At 41.7% G+C, this 23,413-nt stretch overlaps 1 protein-coding gene across 1 annotated transcript in view; it reads right to left on the bottom strand.

The window, feature by feature from the left end:
* The window catches only part of TANGO6 (transport and golgi organization 6 homolog), a 176,303-nt gene that overhangs the window by 91,052 nt on the left and 61,838 nt on the right, over nucleotides 1-23,413 (bottom strand). The window contains exons 13-14 of the mRNA XM_059999336.1: nucleotides 14,000-14,515; nucleotides 11,606-11,663 (exon numbers count right to left, since the gene is read on the bottom strand). Of these exons, the coding sequence (XP_059855319.1) occupies nucleotides 11,606-11,663; nucleotides 14,000-14,515 (574 nt within the window). The remainder of the gene's footprint in view (nucleotides 1-11,605; nucleotides 11,664-13,999; nucleotides 14,516-23,413) is intronic.

The following is a 23,413-nucleotide window of genomic DNA, read 5'->3' as shown; positions in this document are numbered from 1 at the left end:
TGTGCTTAAAGATAAGTCTAAAGAGGAACTTGCTATTTTAGTTGAGAGCTCTCTTGCTGTTTTATCCTTCTTAACTTGTCTTCAAATTCCAACTTTACTAAAGAAAGGGTGGCTCCAGGGCAAAATTTAAATAGCTGTTCTGCAGGGAAGGTACTTACACCTTCTTAAGAGCTTGTAAAGTAGACATGTAAGCAACTGACGTTTTATCCCAACGTGTCTCATAACTGCCTTATAGGTAACGAATCCTGCCCTTGTGACGGCTAGCTTGCATGAATAGGAGGTAAAAAATTTGAAATGAGCCCTGGAAACCAAGAAATTAAGTATTTAATCGCTTAGCAGAAAATGTCAAGATCCACTGGTTCCGTGGCTTAATTTTACTGTCTGTAAGAGCAGAGGCCATGGTGATTTGAGAAAGGTGGGAAAATGGACTGGAGAGAGGAGGTAGGTGCAGAGAGGTATAAGGCCTTGGCTCTGGAGTTGATGCCAGACTCCATCACTCACTGGTTGGCCTTTTACTCGTAACAACCTTTGAGCTTTGGTTTCTTTGTCTGAAAAATGGGGAGATAAAGATATTGACTCTTATAGGGTTGTGATGAGGAGTAAATGAATTAATGTAAGTTACATCTCATATGTGGCTGGTGCTCAATAAATCATGAATGAAAATACGAATAAAGGGAATAAAAGTAATAACCATCAACAGGCATGCTGCTTTCAAATCCAGGCAGCCCATCACCAAGACATTACTGGTAGACGGGCAGCAGGCCTTTAAAGCCCTCCTAGAGCCCACACAGAAAGCTCAGATGCCTTGTCTTGGCATTTCGACAGCTTCTGCATTCCAGCCCAATCCCACTTCTCCCCTTCCTGCCCACTTTGCTCCACTAACAATTTGAACTGCTTACCTTACCTGTCTTTATACTTGCCCTGCTCTTGAACATCTTCCTACATTCACTTTTCTTTCAGCCTCAGTCCCCTCACTCCATCTCCACATTCTAAATCCTGCCCGTCCCTATTCACAGTCCTAAGAGCTCCATGAAAAACTACTGTTCTGGTTTTCCTATGTTTATTTTTCATTTCTAAAATATTTGCAAACGAAGTAACTGACAAAGGATTAATCTCCAAAATATACAAGCAGCTCATGCAGCTCAATATCAAAAAAACAAACAACCCAATCCAAAAATGGGCAGAAGACCTAAAGCGACATTTCTCCAAAGATATACAGATTGCCAACACACACTAATCATTAGAGAAATGCAAATCAAAACTACAACAAGGTATCACCTCACACTGGTCAGAATGGCCATCAACAAAAAATCTACAAACAATAAATGCTGGAGAGAGTGTGGAGAAAAGGGAACCCTCTTGCACTGTTGGTAGGAATGTAAGTTGATACAGCCACTGTGGAGAACAGTATGGCGGTTCCTTAAAAAACTAAAAATAGAACTAGCATACGACCAGCTATCCCACTACTGGGCATATACCCCGAGAAAACCATTATTCAAAAAGATTCATGGGCTTCCCTGGTGGTGCAGTGGTTGAGAGTCTGCCTGCCGATGCTAGGGGACACAGGTTTGTGCCCCAGTCCGGGAAGATCCCACATGCCGCAGAGCGGCTGGGCCCGTGAGCCATGGCCGCTAAGCCTGTGCGTCTGGAGCCTGTGCTCCGCAACGGGAGAGGCCACAACAGTGAGAGGCCCACGTACAGCAAAAAAAAAAAAAAAAGAGTCATGTACCACAATGTTCATTGCAGCTCTATTTACAATAGCCAGGACATGGAAGCAACCTAATTGTCCATCGACAGATGAATGGATAAAGATGTGGCACATATATACAATGGAATATTACTCAGCCATAAAAAGAAACAAAATTGAGTTATTTGTAGTGAAGTGGATGGATCTAGAGACTGTCATACAGAGTGAAGTAAGTCAGAAAGAGAAAAACAAATACCGTATGCTAACACGTATATATGGAATCTAAGAAAAAAAATGGTTATGAAGAACCTGGGGCAGGACAGGAATAAAGATGCAGACATAGAGAATGAACTTGAGGACACGAGGAGGGGGAGGGGTAAGCTGGGACGAAGTGAGAGAGTGGTATGGACATATATACACTACCAAATGTAAAATAGCTAGCTAGTGGGAAGGAGCCGCATAGCACAGGGAGATCAGCTCGGTGCCTTGTGACCGCCTAGAAGGGTGGGATAGGGAGGGTGGGAGGGAAACGCAAGAGGGAGGAGATATGGGGATATATGTATATGTATAGCTGATTCACTTTGTTATACAGCAGAAACTAACACACCATTGTAAAGCAATTATACTCCAATAAAGATGTTAAAAAAAAATTAATCAGGAGAGGGATGACGTGCCTCCTGTTGAAAACAGCACTTTGGATCTGATGTAGACAATACAATATTTCTACCAAAAATTTCAGAGATCCAGATTTTGGGCCTTCATGTTGATCTTTGCTACTGCCTCCTCTGGACTCCCTCAATACTTTCATGCAGTTTTATTGTAGTGCTTTTCATTATCTTATAATTATCTATGTGACCATATCTACAATGTATTAGTGTCTTAAGAGAGGAATATGTGATTTACTTTTGTATCTCCCAAACCTAACACAGAGCCTGGCGTAGCTGGTGGCACTAGAGGTGTGTTTGTTAAATGAAGCAATGAATGGATGCAAGAGAATTAATAAACTATTAACACTGAAAAAAGAAAAGTATATAAGTCAGTGATCTTTAGTATATTACAAGGTTGTGCAATGATCACCACTATCTAATTCCAAAACGTTTCATCATCTCCCCAAAGAAACCTCATATCCATTATCAGTCACTCCCCATTCCCCTCTCCTCCCATTCTCTGGGAACCACAAACCTGCCTTCTATCTCTATGGATTTGCCTATTCTGGACATTTCATACAAAATGCAGCCTTTTGTGTATGGCTCCTTTCATTTACCATATTTTGAACGTTCATCCACTTTGTACCATGAATCAATACTTCATTCTTTTGTTTTAAATAATTTTTTTCTTTTGGCTGTGTTGGGTCTTCATTCCTGCATGTGGGCTTTCTCTAGTTGTGGCGAGTGGGGGCTACTCTTCGTTGCAGTGTGTGGGCTTCTCATTACAGTGGCTTCTCTTGTTGCAGAGCATGGGCTCTAGGCATGCAGGCTTCAGTAGTTGTGGCACATGGGCTCAGTAGTTTTGGCTCGTGGGCTCTAGAGCGCAGGCTCAGTAGTTGTGGCTCACGGGCTTAGCTGCTCCATGTTATGTGGGATCTTCCCGGACCAGGGCTTGAACCCATGTCCCCTGCATTGGCAGGTGGATTCTTAACCACTGCGCCACCAGGAGTCCACTTCATTCTTTTTTATCACTAAATAATTCCACTGCATAGGTATGCCATATTTAATTTATCCATTCATCAGGTGGTAGATACTTAGGTTGCTTCTACTGTGAATGAAAAATATTGCCTGCCCTATCAGTAAACAAAGGATGTTGCAGCCATCAAGCCATCACATTACAGCCTCCCTGATGATGAGCCCTGAGGAACATAGGATAGAAACAGGAAGCCCACCATCTAGCAGTTAACTGCTGCAGCCACCCCAGCTGCAGCCACCCCTGATGGTGCACTCTGAGGAGACTCAGGATGAGAAAGCACAGGATGCTGGCCCCAGATAGTTGAGGTGCATGTCAAGGGAATGATTCCAGTGAGCCCAGACTCTTGCATCTTCGTATACATAGAAAAGCACTAAATTCCATAACTTGACATATCTGGTTTTCTTTAATTAACATTAATCTTTTGATGTTCCAACTACCTGGTCTTTGTTGCAAAAACTCCTATTTATCCTGGCTCTTCCCTTACCTCTTCAGAGCAATCTCTCAGAGTTATCTGAGATGCTGTGTCCCGGGCTTGAAGTCCTCAGAAAGCCCATCAAATAAAACATAATTCTTAACTTTTAGGTTGTGCATTTTTTTCTGTCGACACTACTTTTTGGCCACATATAAGCTTTTGTGTGGATATATGTTTTCATTTCTCTTGGGTATATATCTAGGAGTGGAAGTGGTGGATCGTACAGTAACTGTGTTTAACCTTCTGAGAACTGCCAGACTGTTTTGCAGAGGAGCTGCACCATTTTATGTTTCTACCAGCAGTGTATAAGGGTTCCATTTCTACACAGCCTCATAATTTGTATTATTTTAAATTAAGTAATTTTAGGGCTTCCCTGGTGGTGCAGTGATTAAGAATCCGCCTGCCGGGATTCCCTGGTGGCGCAGTGGTTGAGAGTCCGCCTGCCGATGCAGGGCACACGGGTTTGTGCCCCGGTCCGGGAAGATCCCACATGCCGTGGAGCGGCTAGGCCCGTGAGCCATGGCCGCTGAGCCTGCGCGTCCGGAGCCTGTGCTCCGCAACGGGAGAGGCCACAACAGTGAGAGAGAGGCCCGTGTACAGCAAAAAAAAAAAAAAAAAAAAAAAAAAATCACAATAAGATACCACTTCATACTTACTAATATGGCTATAATAAAAGGATCTTCTACAATAACAAGTACTGGTCAGGATATAGAGAAATTGAAACTCTCATACATTGCTCATGGGAAAGTAAAATGGTGCAGCCACTTTGGAAAACAGTTTGACAGTTCCTCACAGGGTTAAACATAGAATTACTGTATGACCCAGTAATTCCATTCCCTCATGCATACCCAGGAGCAAAGAAAACATATGTCCACACAAAAACTTGTACACAAATATTCATTACAGTGTTCCTCATAACAGCTTAAAAGTAAAAACGACTCAAATGTCCATCAACTGATGAATGGATAAACAAAATGTGGTTAATCAATAGTACAATGGAATATAATTCAGCCATGAAAAGGAATGAGGTCCTGATACATGCTACAACATGGATGAACCTCACAAATGTTATGCTAAGTGAAAAGGACCAGACAAAAAAAGTCCACACATTCTATATTATGAAAAGTCCAGAACAGGCAAATCCATAGAGACAAAAAGTAGATCAGTGGTTCCCAGGGGCAAGGGGGAGTGAGGAATGGGAAATGATGAAAAGTTCTATAATTAGATAGTGGTGATGGTTGCACAAATCTCTAAATATACCAGAAACCACTGAATTACACATTCTAAATGGGTGAATTTCAGGTGTGTAAATTAAATCTCAAATAAGAAGTTTTAAAAATGGGGATAATGTCTATTTCCCAGAACTACTTCAAGAATTTACTGAGCTAGCATATATGACAGACATTCGTTAAATGCCCATTTTTTAGTTAGGTGGTACAAGGTCTGGACACAAAAGAAATCTTCCCATTTCAAGGACATAAATGGAGATGATAAACTTCACAGGACTACATTCCAAATTTCAATGCCCGATCCAATTAGATGGTCCTTCAAGGGATAGAATTATTTTCAGTTAATGGTTGCCCAACTTAGTTTATTTGAAGTAGAAATCTGCGAATGGATAGGGAGTTCAGTCTGACAAATTAAGACTTGTAACCCTGCTCAGTTTGAAACTCTGTAAAAAACAATTTCACCTTGTATCTACTTTCCTCCCTTCCAGGCCTTTTGCCTTCCCTCCCCTTGGCTCTCTTGCCAGAAATGAAAACTCTTCCGTGAAAGGAAAAGGGTAGAAGAGTTAGTGCAATTTGTTCAAGCATGTCAAGATGTCTAGATTCTCTTCACTACACACACTGGCATACTTTTCCCTCCCATGCTTGGCTCAGAGCCTAGGGTTTCTTTCCTTTTTTCCACGAGCCTAGTAGTTTCGTCCAAAGATTCTTTTGACACCGATGGGGATCACTTGGATCCCTGAAATGCATCTATCACTGGTGTTACTTTCAAAATGTTCTTTAAATAATTAAAAGTGACTGCGAGGACACACAAGCAGATGCACACTAAGATAAATAACTTAGCTATAATATCTTATTTGAAGATCATGTATTTATTTATCACATTCATTACTGAACATCTATTTTAAGACTGAAATGTGGAAAATGCCCCAAACATCAAATATACATTATGGGACTCTTTTTTTTTAACATCTTTATTGGAGTATAATTGCTTTACAATGGTGTGTTAGTTTCTGCTTTATAACAAAGTGAATCAGTTTTACATATACATATGTTCCCATATCTCTTCTCTCTTGCGTCTCCCTCCCTCCCACCCTCCCTATCCCACCCCTCTAGGTGGTCACAAACCACCGAGCTGATCTCCCTGTGCTATGCGGCTGCTTCCCACTAGCTATGTATTTTTACGTTTGGTAGTGTCTATATGTCCATGCCACTCTCTCACTTTGTCACAGCTTACCCTTCCCCCTCCCCATATCCTCAAGTCATATGAGACTTTTTAAAATTTTTATTTATTTATTTATTTTTGGCTGAGTTGGGTCTTCGTTGCTGCATATGGGCTTTCTCTAGTTGCGTTGAGCAGGGGCTACTCTTCATTGTGGTGCGCAGGTTTCTCATTGTGGTTGCTTCTCTTGTTGAGGAGCACGGGCTCTAGAGCGCGGGGGCTTCAGTAGTTGTGGCACGTGGGTTCAGTAGTTGTGGCACACAGGCTCAGTAGTTGTGGCACACAAGCTCAGTAGTTGTGGCTTGTGGGCTCTAGAAAGCAGGCTCAGCAGTTGTGGCGCACGGGCTTAGCTGCTCCACAGCATATGGGATCTTCCCAGACCAGGGCTCAAACCCGTGTCCCCTGCACTGGCAGGTGGATTCCTAACCACTGTGCCATCAGGGAAGTCCCCATTATGGGACTCTTAAGGACATATTTTAAGTCCTATTTTGGAGAAGAGAAAGACTGCCACTTTTTATCTTATACACTTTCTTGCCACTTAAATGTTTTTAAAACAATAAGAATGTATTAACTTATATAATGATGATGATGATAAAACAATGAGAAAAAGAGTATATAAGAAGTCTAAAAAGGAGAGACACTTAAAGGACACAGTCTAAGATTAACTGTTCTATTTATAAACTCTGGATTGTAACTGGAACTCAGCAACTTGTATAAAATTCTCTGCCCGAAGAAGCTGCCTTGAGTGTCTGGGAGCAGCTGCTATGAGAACTAAGTCAACCATCACTTTCTCAGTAGGACTAAAAAGAGATTCAGTATTTCATAAAATTAAATTTTAACTCATAGGGAATTTAGTTCTCAGATTGTTGTGATGTACAGATAATATGTACATCAGACATTCCTGTATCAGGCATCAATAAATATCTGTTGAATGAATGAGCTTATTTAATTCCCCTCTGCTCTGTGCCTTGACTGCAAACAAAGTTGGTGAGAAATTACAAAAGAGATCCAAAATAACAAATAAAGCAAGCAAAGGATACCTTGTAACTTTTACATGGAAACATTCAGTCAGCCTAGAAGAGTAAGACTTTATACACACACTTACTCATACTCCCCAAAACTAATGCTACTCAAACCACAGCCAAGCCCCCTTGTACTACATGACATTTACACATGGGCTGGTCTTGTCTGACTGTCTGACTGGGCATCTCGAATGGCTTGGCTCTGGAGTTTTAGGCCTGGGCAAACGAAATTGGCAATGCAGGTGGGAAAATTCAGCTCTTTCCTTTCTTAATGGGAAATTCACCTAAGGCCTTGGCCTTTAAGTGCATGTTACAAACACCAAAAACATCAATTAATTCAAATTTGTGTGCCATGGGGCCCAGAGAACAGAAATTAGACCTCTATCTCCCACGTCCTTCATCCCCAAATTAGCTACTAACTGATTAGCACACCAATTAAAAGTAGTAAAAACAAACACAAAACCAACAGTTGTGATTTTTATAGCAGACCCTATAGGCTAATGAGCTCAGTGGGTTAATCAGCTAAGAGGCTTATTCCAAACAGCAATGTTGCTGTATGAGAATGACACACCACTGCTTCCTGAAAATCTTGTGCAAAAAAAAAATCAGTGAGAAACATCTCCTTGACAGTATTACAGTTTCCTGGAAAAAGTACAGGATGACTTGTTTTCTGACTTATTAATTATCAGCATTTTAGGTTCTTGCCTCATTGATTTATTTGATTTCCATAAGTGCCATTCATTGTCATGTGGCTTCCTGAGTCCCATCGAGCCCTCAGGGTTATCTCAGTTCTTGGTCTCTGTGACCTCTCAGCTGCCTGTAATTACTTTCTCTCTGGACATGCTCCACTCTTCTGCTCTGCCTAGCTGTTCTTTTATCTTTGTGACTGGTTATTTTGTCTCCATTTTTTTTTTTTTTTTTTTTTTTTGCACAGAACCCGGGCCTCTCACTTTTGTGGCTTCTCCCGTTGCAGAGCACAGGCTCTGGACGCGCAGGCTCAGCGGCCATGGCCTCACGGGCCCAGCCGCTCAGTGGCATGTGGGATCTTCCCGGACCAGGGCACGAACCCACGTTCCCTGCATCAGCAGGCGGACTCTCAACCACTGCGCCAGCAGGGAAGCCCTATTTTGTCTCCTTTGAAGAATGTCTTCTTGTTTTTTAACTAAGTCATGAAACTCATTGTGAAAGTGTTTTGTACTATATAGTAGGTGCACGATAAATGTTTGTTGAGTAAAGAATGAATTCCAAGGCTCAGGGCTTCATTGCTGTACACTTTCCCCTCTGAACTCTCTCTTAAGTTTCAACTTCCAGGTCTGCATAGAGGATACCCAAACTACACCAAGAAATAAGTAGCCAGTAAGGAGCTGCACGTGCCTTTGTGCTCACAGAGAACCTTGCCTGAAGGACTGCATTACCGGCTTCAATTCTCCACCCCTCCCTGCATCCATGTCCTTTGCTCCGTGACTTGGCAGTTTGTCCCACTAAAGGGACAGAGTATATTTCTCCATCCCTTGACTTTTGGGTTGGGCCACATGACTTGCTTTAGCCATCAGAATGAGGCAGAAGCGATAGGTTGTCAGTTCCATGCTTAGCCCCGAAGAGGCCTCTCGAGTTTATTCTTGCTCTCATACACTTCTGCCATCACCACACAAATGCGCCCTGGGAGGCCCTGGACCCGGGATCATCTGGAACAGGTGTAGCAGAGTTACTGCAGCCCACCGACCTGCAGGGAGTGGCAGGGCTGCCCAGCCCAGACCAGGTCAGCTGAACCCCATTTGTCTACAGATTCATGAATGATAATAAATGAGTGATAATACATGATAATAAATAAATAATACTGGGTGTTGCAGTAATCTATCATGTAGCAGGAACTACCAGACAGAATCGACCTACTCAAGCTTTAGCTCTGAGAAGTTACACATATCACCACATTATTACCTAGCAATCTAACAACAGAAATAGTAGTGATATGATGATGATGATAACATTAAAATCATAATAGCTAACATATCGAACATTTAATATGCACTAAGCACTTTCAAGATATTAACTCATTTAATGTTAGCCCCCTTTATAAACTTTTAATGATAGAATAGTTTTAGATTTATGGATTTATTGAGAAGATACACAGAGGGTTCCCATATACTGCATACCCAGTTGCCCCTATTATTAAGTTTTACATTAGCATGGTACATTATCGTAATTAATGAACTAATACTGACGTTTCATTATCAACTAAAGTCAATAATTTACTCAGATTCTCTTAGTTTTTCTCTAGTGTCCTTTTTCTGTTCCAGGATCCTATCTATCATATAATATTTAATCTCCTTAATCTCTGACAGTTTTATCCCTCTCCTCCTCATTAAATTTTTTTTAAACATCTTTATTGGAGTATAATTACTTTACATTGTTGTGTTAGTTCCTGCTTTATAACAAAGTGAATCAGCCATACATATACATATATCCCCATATCCCCTCCCTCTTGTGTCTCCTTCCCACCCACCCTATCCCACCCTTCTAGGTGGTCACAAAGCACCGAGCTGATCTCCCTGTGCTTGCAGCAGCTTCCCACTAGCTACCTGTTTTACATTTGGTAGTGTATATATGTCAATGCCACTCTCTCACTTTGTCCCAGCTTATCCTCATTAAATTTTATTTTATTATTTTTTTGGTGATAGCTTTATTGAGATACAATTCACATACCATAAAATTCACCAATTTAAAGTATACAGTTCAGTAGTTCCTAGCATACTAACAGAGCTGTACAAACATCACCACAATCAATTTTAGAAGGTTTTCATCACCCCACAAGGAAACCCTGTACCCTTTAGCTATCACCTCCCAAACCTTTCCCCTTTCTCCCTAGCCCTAGACAACTGCTAATCTACTTTCTGTCTCCATAAATTTACCTATTCTGGACATTTCATATAAAGGAACCATACAATATGTGGTTTTTTGTGACTGGCTTCTTTCACCTATAATGTTTTCAAGGTTAATCCATGCTGTAACATGTCTCAGTACTTCATTATTATTTCTGGCTGAATAATATTCCATTGTAAATATATACCACATTTTGTCTATCCATTCATCAAATGGTGGACATTTGGATTGTTTCCACCTTTTGGCTATTATGAACATTCATGTACAAGTTTTTGTGTGGACATATGTTTTCATTTCTCATGGGTGAATACTTAGGCTGGGTCAAGTGACAACTCTACATTTATCTTTTCAAGGAACTGCCAGATTGTTTTCTAAAGCAGCTGTACCATCTTACATTCCTATTTAGCTCCCTTTTTACAGGTAAGAAATTGAAGCCCAGAGGGATTAAGTAATTTGCCAAAGTTCATACAGCTGAGAAGCAGGGGAAAGGGTGGTGCATCCTGGTGATCCATCTCCAGCCCCCAGCCCCTGAGGACTACACCACGCTGATGGAGCCAAGAGAAACTGTGAGCTAATTCTGCCTTCTCACCGTGTCTGCTTCTTACCCCTTTTCATGAGGCCTCTCTCTAGATTTGAAATCCACAAATTAATGGAGATGAGAACAACAAAGAATCACAAAAGAGAAATAAAATTATTGCAAAAAATGTTTTGATGATGAAATATTATATATCCTGAGATTCTTTTAGCTTAAAGACAGAGCAGAGCTTCCCTGGTGGCACAGTGGTTAGGAGTCCGCCTGCCAATGCAGGGGACACGGGTTCAAGCCCTGGTCCGGGAAGATCCCACATGTCATGGAGCAGCTGGGCCCGTGTGCCACAACTACTGAGCCCTCACGCCTAGAGCCCGTGCTCCCAACGGGAGAGGCTACCACAATGAGAGGCCCGTGAACCGCAATGAAGGGTGGCCCCTGCTCACTTCAACTAGAGAGGGCCCATGTGCAGCAATGAAGACCCAACACAGCCAAAAATAAATAAATAAATAAATACAAAGACAGGACAAAGGTGCACAGTGACAGCAGTCAGGTTCCTAAAAGGCCAACATAATGAGAGCTCACGTGTGAGCCATTCTTTACCTCCTTGAATTAGAGGAAATGGAATTTAATCTATAGAATGATAAGTAAGCATAAATAAAGGCTTCCTTATCATTATGAGATACTGAAACTCTCTAGGACCCCTTTAGGAACTCTCCAGGAATATTATTATCATGACTGAAATCAAGTCCTAGCTAGGAGACAGGAAGAGGGACAAAATGTCCAACAGTTTGTGGCTCTAGGAATTTAGAGATTTTGTGCAAACATACATGATATAATCTTTGGTCCACAAACTCAAAGTCCTTTAACCAGGACTAACTTACCCTGAATGGCAGACAGATATATAAAGGTGTCTTCATGCTCCAAGTTCTCCAAGAATATCTGTAACCACAGAACACAGTAGTGATATGATTCACAAACAGCAAGCAAGATTTAAGAGACCCTCAGAGCAGCCTCAAAAAAAAAAATGCTTTTCTTCCTCTTTGTTGTAGCGAGATTTCGGTCTGACTTCAGAATCTTGTGGGGAAAACAGTATATACGTTTGAAGTCCCATTGTTACAATAGCTAAAAGAGGGTAGCGATTATAGGGGAGAACTTCTTGAAGTTGTTGAGTATATACCAAGAATAGGCATGGAAGCCAAAATCTGGAAGAACAATCCTCAACATTTTTTCCACTATAGCCCACTGTGGATAGCCCATTCTTAGATATGACCTGACAGACTACAGGCCCTGACACACAGAGGCCAGGTTCGGGGTTATGTCCAATTAATGGCACACCTGCTATAATTTGATCCTTTTCTCTTGCACTCAGAAAGTGTATGGAAATGCAAGTGCAAGATGGAGATATTATTGGGATAACCTTGAATCTGTTCTATTTTTAAATATCTTTTGCAAATTTCAGCACTTCAACTGACATCAGTAACAAATTACTCTCAACACATCTCATAATTTAGGAACCCACCAGGGCACGTCAACCGCAGTGGGTACTGCTTATCTAGAAGATATGACAGTTGACATGTTATGCTTAGGCCCTAACAGAAGGGCCAGAGGAAGACAGTGGCCATATGCCCATGTCCTTCCTGCTTGGTATCTAGAAGAGGGGGGGTGTCTTTCCATATATAGTGATGTGTCCTTTACAGGAACAGCAATTCTTGATATCAACTTGATACTGCTGGTCTCCATATCTGTGGCATGTTAGGGAGAGCTCAAGATTAGTTAAGTTGGGAAGATGGTCAGGTTGGAAGGGGTGGAAATCATGTATGGCGTAAGAGAAGCTTAATCCAGGGTAGTAGCCATGGGAATGAAGTGGAACAGATAGATTTGAAAGACTTCTTGAAAAAAGAATTGACAGGACTTGATGACCAATTATATATAGCAGATGAAAGTTAAGTTAGCTAAAGAAAACTCCAAAGATGTTCATAGCATCAACCATCTAAATAGGTGTGTGAAGGCATATTTTTAATGATTACTCAAAGGAGATATATAATTTGAGGTTTTCAGCAACATTTCAATGACAGCAAATCCTTGGCACATTTCTGTGCCTCAGTTTTCTCATCTATAAAATGAGGATAATGTTAATATTTTGGTCATTGCCAGGATTAGAGATAATGTCTGAAAGGCATAGGGCCTGGCTCAATAAACAGAAGTTATCATTACACTACTGGTTCTAAAACCTTAGTGACTAAAAATAAATGTTTTCAATCAGAATTATAATTCTTAGTCTAATGGCTAGAGTATATGGAAAAAATAATAGTAATAATTATACTACTAAACCTTTATTGGGTGCTCATTATGTGCTTGCCACTGTAATTCATGCTTTACATGGATTATTTTATTTACGTATTTATTTGTGTAGGCTGTGCGGTGCGGCTTGCGGGATCTTAGTTCCCTGATCAGAGACTGAACCTGGGGCCCCGGCAGTGAAAGCGCCAAGTCCTAACCATTGGATGCCAGGGAATTCCCAAATTATTTTATTTTAAATCTTTCAACATAAAGTGCGTCCAGTTACAATTATCCTCACTTTACAGATGTAAAAATTGAGGCTCAGAAAGTTTAAGTGACTTTGTCCAAGAAAATGATCTGCGATTTGATCAGTCGTCTCTAGACCCTTGGCTCTTAATCTCTAACCCATACTGAAGTCAGGACAATTTCCACAAAAGGGAAAAGATCCCCAACTAAGCATACACAGTCTCCCATATAAATCCACGATATAAAGAACAGCCTTTTCACTGTGATGGAGGGAAAGTGGGGAGGGGACCCAGTTCTGTCCAAAGCCCCTCTGAAAAGGGCCCAGAAAAAACAGGTGGCTTATCTTGGCTGGTCACAGTGTTGAAAGTGGCCTTATCTACCAGAAAAGGAATTTGCTCTGAGAATTTGCTCAGGGTCTTCTTTCATTGGCTCGAACGTTACTAGTTTGTGAAGCCATGTCAAGATCTACTTCCTCCAGATTTTCAACTCTCTCCTTCTCCTGACTGTCCACAGAGTTTCTTGCCTGTAAAAGTTCTGACACTCTGCTCGTGTTCAATTGAGTCTCATGTGTATCTAAGTCTTTCCTGTGTCTGAGTCTTGCCTCCATAGAACAATTACAATTTCCCCAAGGGTGGCCTAGGATAGTGCTTGATACAAGTCAAGGCTCCTGGAAAGTGGTCTCACCGTGTGTGTGTGTGTGTGTGTGTGTGTGTGTGTGCACATATGTGTGTGTGTGGTGTTCTACTCACCTTGAGAAGCTTCTCCTGCATCTCAAGGGCTTTTGGTTCTCTCTGTTCTATCCAGCGAGAAAGAGTTCGCAGGGCAGCAGCCCGTGTTGGAATTTGAGGATCATAAGCTGATAAAAGAGCCTCCTGGAGCTGTTCTGTGGTTATGCTTCCTGATTTCTGGTTTGTAGTGATGCTGGGCTCACGGACTTCCTGAGGAATGAGTGGAGCATTAGGTGTCAGGCTTGTTTGGTTGGATGTGCAATGGCTTTGCTGTTGTTCAAGGTGGTGATAAGACACATTGCTGTATCTTTCATGACTGGTTTGTTGCTGCTCTTCCCTTTTCCCTCCTGGATCCTTTTTGTTCAGGGTACTCTGGGCAGCCACACTGACAGCCTCAGTAGAAAAGGCTCCGTGGGTAGAGATGGTGATGCGGAGATCAACGGCGAGTTCTTGGATGACAGGGTCAGGGTATGTGTTGGAGACCTTCTCCAACAGAGGCAGCAATTGCTTCAGAATGGCAAATTCACTTGACTTCAACTATAAAATGAAATGAAAAATGCCAAATCCAAATTAACATAGCGGATGTTAATATGACCTCAGCACAAGGCAACAGATCCTGAGAAAAAGGGGTAGGAATGAAACCTTGTTCCTGGTGTAATCAGCATATAGCCTGAGTCTGGTACTCTCATACTATGGTCGAATAATTACAGCTAACATTTATTGAATATTGTGCAGGTACTTTTCTAAGTTAAAAAACATATATCAGTAATGCAAATTATTACTCTTTTTTTCCCTCCCCACTCCCCCACATAAAATTAGTCTTAATTTTTACAATCTGATGGGCAAAACATGGCTGCTTATTATTTTAATTTGCATTAACCAGTCGTATGGTGAAATTCTTTTATATTTTGATTTTTATTGTATTACTGTATTTTTAAATTTCATGTCCCTTTTGCCATAAAAAGATGAGTTCATATTAGCAAAGTACTTACTGCCTGATACACAGTGCTATATGTATGTTTTAAAAATAAATACAATAAACAAAAAATACACATACATATTCATGGCCCTATGATCTAGTTACTATTATTATTTATATTTTAAATGGGGGGAGGGACTTCCGTGGTGGTGCAGTGGTCAAGAGTCTGCCTGCCAATGCAGGGGACATGGGTTCGATTCCTGGTCCAGGAAGATCCCACATGCCATGGAGCAACTAAGTCCATGCTCCACAACTACTGAGCCTGCGCTCTAGAGCCCACGAACCACAAGTGCTGAGCCCACACGCCACAACTACTGAAGCCCACGTACCTAGAGCCCGTGCTCCGCAACAAGAGAAGCTACTGCCATGAGAAGACCGTGCACTGCAACAAAGAGTAGACCCTGCTCTCTGCAACTAGAGAAAGCCCGCACGCAGCAACAAAGACCCAATGCAGGAGAGAGAGAGAAAGAGATGGGTAAACAGGGGAGAAACTGAGGCATAGAACAGTTAGGTAACATGTCTAAGGTCACACAACTAGAAGATGGTAAGACGTGAACTCAACAAGTCTGGCTCCTGCAGGGGGGATGCATTCAATCCCTGGTCTGGGAACGAAGATCCATATGCAACACAGTACAGCCAAAAAATAAAAAATAAATTAAAAAAGCATAAAAATATATATATTTGGGAATTCCCTGGCAGTCCATAGGACTCTGAACTTTCACTGCTGTGGGCCCAGGTTCAATCCCTGCCCGGGGAACTAAGATCTTGCAAGCCGCATGGTGCAGCCAAAAAAAAAAAAAAAAGCAAACAAGTCTGGCTCTAGAGTCCACACTCTTACCTAAACCTTACACAGTCTCACTTGAACGAATAAAGCTTTTCTTATAAAGTGGCTGGTTAGCATACAAGGGCATCATAGGTCTGGAAGGGACTGGGATGATAACTGGCAGAAGGGAATTTCTCCTAGAAAATGGGAGTGAAAACTACGTAAGATCTTATTCTCTCCAGAAGCTTTGTTCTAATCATGCCTTACTAGGAAAGGTGCACGAGAGGTCAGTGAAGAAACAAGAATCAGTGGTGATCCTTTTCTGTTTGAGAATACTGGAAAAACTGTCATATGAAGCTTCATGAAGCTTTGATCATTTGAAAACCTTGCATGTCTTAAATCCTTTTTAGAACAAGGCAGGCTATTTATTACTTACTCATTCATGCACTTCATTATCCAACCAACCAATCAATTGACCAACTGTTTTCACAGGACCTATACAATATTCTCATGTTATACTTCCACAGGATTGTTACTGTTCATTTTCTCTACCACTTTCCTCCCAAGTAAATGAAAACTTGAGGTATATGTCAGGTTTGTACCTGTAGAATTTCACCATAAAAATATGTCCCCTAAGAAAAGGGTCAATTTTATCAAGAATCTATGTGGAACTGGAAAACACATTTTAGAATAATTATGCAAGCGTTATCATTATGCTAGACTTCGTTCAATGCCTCTGTAGTATCATGGACCTTTGTTTTTTCTTTAAGCATCTGAAATGGGAATATCTACTTATATCTATAGTGTATATAAAAAATATGTACATTTTTATGTACATATGTATATAAAAGTGTATGTATAAAAGTATCTTCTTTTTGATTTTCTTTTTTTAAAATAGATATTTATTTATTTATTTATTTATTTATATATTTATGGCTGCGTTGGGTCTTCGTTGATGCCCGCGGGCTTTCTCTAGTTGCAGCGAGCAGGGGCTGCTCTTCGTTGCTGTGCACGGGCTTCTCATTGCAGTGGCTTCTCTTGTTGCAGAGCACGGGCTTTAGGCGTGCGGGCTTCAGTAGTTGTGGTGCGTGGGCTCAGTAGTTGTGGCTCATGGGCTCTGGAGTTCAGGCTAAGTAGTTATGGCACACGAGCTTAGTTGCTCCGTGGCATGTGGGATCTTCCCGGACCAGGGCTTGAACCCGTGTCCCCTGCATTGGCAGGCGGATTCTTAACCACTGCGCCAGCATGGAAGCCTTCATTTCCTTTTTTTTCTTTCATGATTGAGATTTTATTGGTTGTTTTGAGGATCAGTACACAGACATTTCAATTTATACACAGTTCTCAACATACGTACCAAAAATCTAAACAATTATGTAGTTGTGATTCTTTTCTGAACAGTTATTCCAGGCACTTTCCAGCTTAAAATTTGGAGGCAAATTTTCCTTCACAGGATATCAAGTACCAATATCTTCAAATATTGATACGCTGTTACATCATAAGTTCCACTAATTCACAATTTAATATCATATACACTACATACTCAAATTGTCAATCATTCACAGCACATTAACAGTTACTAGAAGAACTGGACTACCACAACCAAAGATGTTACAGAGTACACAAAATTCTGCCTAGGAAAGCCAAGATCGAGGGGTGAATGGTTTGCTTTAGGAAACAATTCTACCAAAAACAACATGGGAAGAGAAGTAATTTAAAGTGTTTAAGACATTAAATGCACAACTGACTCCAAACTGCCAGTTACTATGCTTTGTATTATAGGATAGAAAAGCTACCCTCCATCTGTGGAATGTTAAGCTGACACCCAAGACAATCAAAGCCTCCCATATTCAATATCCCACTATTTTCTGGTTGTACCAAAAAATAAACAACCAGCAAACAATTTCACCTCTTAAAGAAAAGCATTTACACTTAAAAAAATGGGATGAGGTGGGATTCCCTCCTTTTTATAAGTGTTTCTAGAGTTACTAAAAATCTTGCATTTACAAAATAGTTGATAAAAATATTCCTCTGGATTGTACAAGAAGGGAGACAGGGACCACTGACAGGACCAGGTGTCTGATATTAATCAGATGGCTTCTATCTCTCCTGCTTCATCAGAAGCTGGGCTCTCCTTGTTTTTAGTTTCTTCATTTTCTGCAGGTAAGTCTTCTTTAGTCTCTTGGTTAGCCACTTCAGCCTGTTTTCCCTTTGCTCCCCTTTCCCTTTTGTTTCCACTTTTTTTTTTTTTTGCAGGACGTGGGCCTCTCACTGTTGTGGCCTCTCCCGTTGCGGAGCACAGGCTCTGGACGCACAGGCCCAGCGGCCATGGCTCACGGGGCCAGCCGCTCCGCGGCATGTGGGATCCTCCCGGACCGGGGCCCGAACCCGTGTCCCTTGCATCGGCAGGTGGACTCTCAACCACTGTGCCGCCAGGGAAGCCCTTGTTTCCACTTTTTTGTCTGAAGATTTATCCTTTCCTGCCGCCTTTTTTGGCTTCATTTCCACTTTTGCAGGAGTCGGTTTACCTGACAACCTCGCCAATCTCCTCTTGGGCTCCTCCTTTGCCGCGCCCTCGGCAGAGCTGACCTTCCTCTTGGGCATCGTGACGGCGGCGCGGGCGCGTGCCGGGTACATGCCTGTGGGCCGCGGCGCGCCTGAGAGCCTTCGCGAAGCTGGGCTGCCTGGCCGCTGCCTCTCCTCCCGCCACCCCTTCTTTTTCATTTCTGTTACAACAATTTCTTCTTAAAAAGATACAAATAGACCAATGGCACAGAATAGAGAGCCCAGAGATAGCCCTACACAAATATAGTCAACTAATTTTTTTCTTTGAAGGATCTCAAAGATTATTTAGTCTGACCTCAGGACTTTCCTCGTGGCACAGTGGTTAAGACTCTGTGCTCCCAATGCATGGGGCCCAGGTTCCATCCCTGGTCCGGGAACTAGATCCCACATGCATGCTGCAACTAAGAGTTTGCATGCCACAACTAAGGAGCCCACCTGCCACAACTAAGCAGCCTGTGAGCCATAACTAAGGACCCCACCTCCTGTAACTAAGGAGCCTGCCTGCTGCAACTAAGACCTGGTGCAACCAAATAAATAAATAAATAAATAAAACCTTAAAAAAAAAAAAAAGGTTATTTAGTCTGACATCACCGTTTACAGGCAACCCAGAAAGGGAAATTGTTTAGCTCCAGAAACTGAGAAATGGCAGAACTGGGCATGACCTCCTGACTTTCTTTCCACTGCTCTTTCTCCGACATTGCCAATTTTCCTGATCCCAGGCCAGACAAGGATGAAATTTCTGTTGATGGTTGTTAGAGCAACCGGTGGACAAAGTTAATTATCCAAGGAAATATTCTTTATAGCAGGCTTTATTCTCCTCTCAGCAAATATTATGCCCAAATGAGTGCTTTCAAGTTGATGGCCCTTGGCACCCCCTTGCCTTCTAATAATTGCCTTATAAATTAATTCCTTATAAATTGCCTTTTGATGCACTGAGTGCCTGGGTAGATGCCGAGCACTGTGCAGAACTTTGCAACAATGAGACGCAATGCCTAAAACTGCAAAGAAGGACGCTTTGGACTGGTCCCCAGGAGACCTGGATTCCAACTCCCTGATCCTTCCACTAACTCCCTGTGGCACCTTGACAGGGTTATTTCCATCCTCTGAACCTCAGTTTTCAAATCTGCAAAATAAGGTTGAACTCCTTCCCAATTTCGGGTCTGTGAGATGAACTGGGATTCTGGAATGCCCACCTGACAAGAATAGGAAGTTGCACCCAGATTTATTTTAACTCAGATGTCACTCCTAACTCAGATAGTCAACTGATCTTTGACAAAGGAGCAAAGGCAATACAATGGAGAAAAGACCAACTTTTCAGCAAATGGTGCTGGAACAACTGGACATTCACATGCAAAAAAATGAATCTAGACACAGACCTTACACTATCACAAAAATTGACTCAAAATGGATCATAGACCTAAATGTAAAATGCAAGACTATAAAATTTCTGCAAGATAACATAAGACAGAAAATTTAGATGACCTCAGGTATGGCGATGGCTTTTTTAGGTGAAATACCAAAAAAATCCATGAAAGAAATAATTGATAAGCTGGACTTCATTAAAATTAAAAACTTCTGCTCCGCAAAAGACAATGTCAAGAGAAAGAGATGACAAGGCACAGACTAGGAGAAAGTATCTGCAAAAGACATGTTTTGATTATGGACAATTATCTAAAATATACAAAGAATTCTTGGGACTTCCCTGGTGGCACAGCGGTTAAGAATCCACCTGCCAATGCTGGGGACATGGGTTCGATCCCTGGTCTGGGAAGATCCCACAAGCCACAGAGCAACTGACCCCGTGCGCCACAACTACTGAGCCTGCGCTCTAGAGCCCGCGAGCCACAACTATTGAGCCCACGTGCCACAACTACTGAAGCCTGCACGCCTGGAGCCCATGCTCTGCAAAAAGAGAAGCCCCTGCAATAAGAAGCCCACACACTGCAACAAAGAGTAGCCCCTGCTCTCCGTAACTAGAAAAGATCAGTGGTTGCCAGAGGTTAGGGGGAGGGAGGGATGAATAGGCAGCAGATTTTGGGGTTAGTGCAACTATTAGGTACAGCACTATAATGGGGGATACCTGTCATTATACATTTGTCAAAACCCATAGTGCACAGTACTAAGAGTGAACCCTAATGTAAACCACAGACGGTGGGTGATGATGATGTGTCCATGTAGGTTCACTGATTCTACAAATGTACCACTCTGGGTCTGGATGTTGACAGTGGGAGAGGCTGTGCGTGTGTGGGGGCAGGGGGCATATAAGAAATCTCTGTACCTCTTGCTCCATTTTGCGGTGCACCTAAAACTGCTCTAAAATATAAAGTCTATTTTTAAAAAACCCAACCACCTTTTCTCCCTGTTTTCAAACTTCTTAGTCATTGTGGGATTCACCTTATTCAACTAGATAACTTCTCTAATCACCATGGGCAGGTAGGTGGATTCTGAATCTAATAGTTTCTAAGGCAGTCAAAGTTATGTATTCCTTCAGCTTCATAAGCCTACAGATTTCCCACTGTAAGAATAATCAGGGAAATCTAAGACTACAGGTGTCAACTATTTGTTTATAAATGTTCAAAAAAAATTTCTGAGGTATAAAGTAATATTCACTTAATTGGTAGATGACAAAACTGAAGCACTAAGTATTAATTATTTTTCAAGGGTCACCAAGGACCACTATCAAAATTGAAAAGTGACCATAAAGTCCTCAATGCTCCTCCTGTCACTGCTTCTCAGCACAGATCTCACATCCAGACCTCAGAATTCTGTGTAAAAGCCCCGAGGCCTGAAGGAGCAACCCACAAGTGAGTGACAGATTCCTTTATCTGGCTGCCTCGCTCCCAGAGTTTCTGGAATGCTTCAGGAACAGAATGAGCAGTGTTATGTCAGCTCACATCTGTGATTTCTTTCAGGGTGTCAGGAGTGGAACAGTTAGATGGTGAGTTGTTATAAACTTCTGCAAGTTCTCAAATTAAAAAACTGGGAGTTGGGGCTTCCCTGGTGGCGCAGTGGTTGAGAATCCGCCTGCTGATGCAGGGGACATGGGTTTGAGCCCTGGTCTGGGAAGATCCCACATGCTGCGGAGCAACTAAGCCCGCGAGCCACAACTATTGAGCCCACGTGCCACAGCTACTGAAGCCCGAGCACCTAGAGCCCATGCTCCGCGACAAGAGGAGCCACCACAATAAGAAGGCCGCGCACTGCAACAAAGAGTAGCCTACCCTCGCCGCAACTAGAGAAAGCCTGTGCACAGCAACAAAGACCCAATGCAGCCAAAAATAAATAAATTTTAAAAATCAAAAACAAAAATTAAAAAAACTGGGTGTTGGACCAGCTGGGTGGTGGGAGAGAGTGTGTCTTCGCAGGGAAGCAGAGGAGAACTCGGGTGACAGCCAGAGGAGGGCATGTGTACACTGAAAAAGCCCCACATGAGACTTTACAAAGCTTCCCTGTGGGGGCATACACACCCTCATTCTGCCTTACCCTACTGCAGTGAGAATCACTATTTTGGAAGAATCCAAGAGTCTCTTCCAGCAATAAAATGCTAACCTAAAAGTTCCTAATTCTGAAAAACATTTACATTTATTTTGTGTTCTCATTTCTGTATATCATCTATGTTTCTTCAGATATTTAGTTGAGCAGCTTATATGTCTGGGTCCTTATATACAGTGTCACTGAATTTATTTTCCAAGTGGTACTTTTACTTTTGTTTGAAGTCAGCACATAGCATGCTCTGTTTTATAATGAGCCATACGTAAACATACAAGATATAGAAATATAAATCTTTTTTTAAAATTAAGAATTCATCAGGGCTTCCCTGGTGGCGCAGTGGTTGAGAGTCCGCCTGCCGATGCAGGGGACACAGGTTCGTGCCCCGGTCCGGGAAGATCCCACATGCTGTGGAGCGGCTAGGCCCGTGAGCCATGGCCACTGAGCCTGCGCGTCTGGAGCCTGTGCTCCGCAACGGGAGAGGCCACAACAGTGAGAGGCCCGCGTACCACAAAAAAAAAAAAAAAAGAATTCATCAGATTAATCACAACCACTAGAAGGTAAACTCCATGAGGGAAAAGAGACACTTGATAAATAGTTCTTGAATGAGTTCATTCTATGACACTCTCAGAAAAAGTGGCATGAGATCTCAAGATTTGTGTTCAAAGTCCCAGCCCCACCAAGATCAGGTCTGTTCCATGCAGCAGTGCTTCAGAGGACACTATGGGCCCTGGAACATCATGCAGAAACTGCTTCCTGAGGGGACAGGCAAGTTACCAACATACTTTTACTGGTGACCAATCCTGACATTTAGAAAAAAATAAGTTTAGAAATATGGTTGTCTAGTTAGCAGTCTTAAACCTACATTTTCTCCAAATCAACTCCTCTTTCTAGACACTATGTTCTAATAATCATCTTAATTACATAAATTAGAAAGGAAAGAAAGAAGCGTTCAAATTCTGTTAGATCCTGTTTCATTAGTTAAAACAATGAATCCTAATCAGGGATAGGTATTGAACACAATGTAATCTTCTAGACTCTGAAGCAACAACCTAGCCAATGATCATCTGAAAACATAATTCAGAACTGTGACTTTTTTTTTAATACAAAGACAGAAGACCTAACATTACTATAGAAGCCACTTATAAATCCTTGAATCAAATGGAAAAAAAATTAATAGGTCTAGGGCAAAAGTATAGGAGTGATGTGTTTATGTTCACTTTAAGTGCAAAGTCAGAGGAATCAAGATATAATCAGTGAGTCAGGATGGCTCATGGAAGGGCAGGGACAGGTAAAGGATGTACATTTGCATCAGTCAGGTGAGTCTCTGTTAGAATATGACTAATTTACATAGCGAGCCCCCAAACAATGGGCTTCTCAAATAGGAAATGGAGATTTCTGTGTTCTATTTTCCATTTGGGATACGGTTTGAATTTCTATTTCTATTTCTTATTTTAAAAATATTTCTATTTTTTAAATAAGAAAAAAGAAAAGCAAAAAAAAAAGCACACTCTCAACTATGGAAATAAAGACTATTCAAATCAATATTCTACCAGAAAAACACAAACCAATCAGTTCAACTAAATCCAATAACAGTATAACTTAAGAAAAACTATTCCATTGGGGAACTTCTCCTTGACAG

The sequence above is a fragment of the Delphinus delphis genome, chromosome 20, assembly GCF_949987515.2.
Source record: "Delphinus delphis chromosome 20, mDelDel1.2, whole genome shotgun sequence".
Taxonomy (NCBI): Eukaryota; Metazoa; Chordata; class Mammalia; order Artiodactyla; family Delphinidae; genus Delphinus; species Delphinus delphis.
Note: the sequence above shows the minus strand (reverse complement) of the source record. Positions and strands in the feature narration are given on the sequence as shown.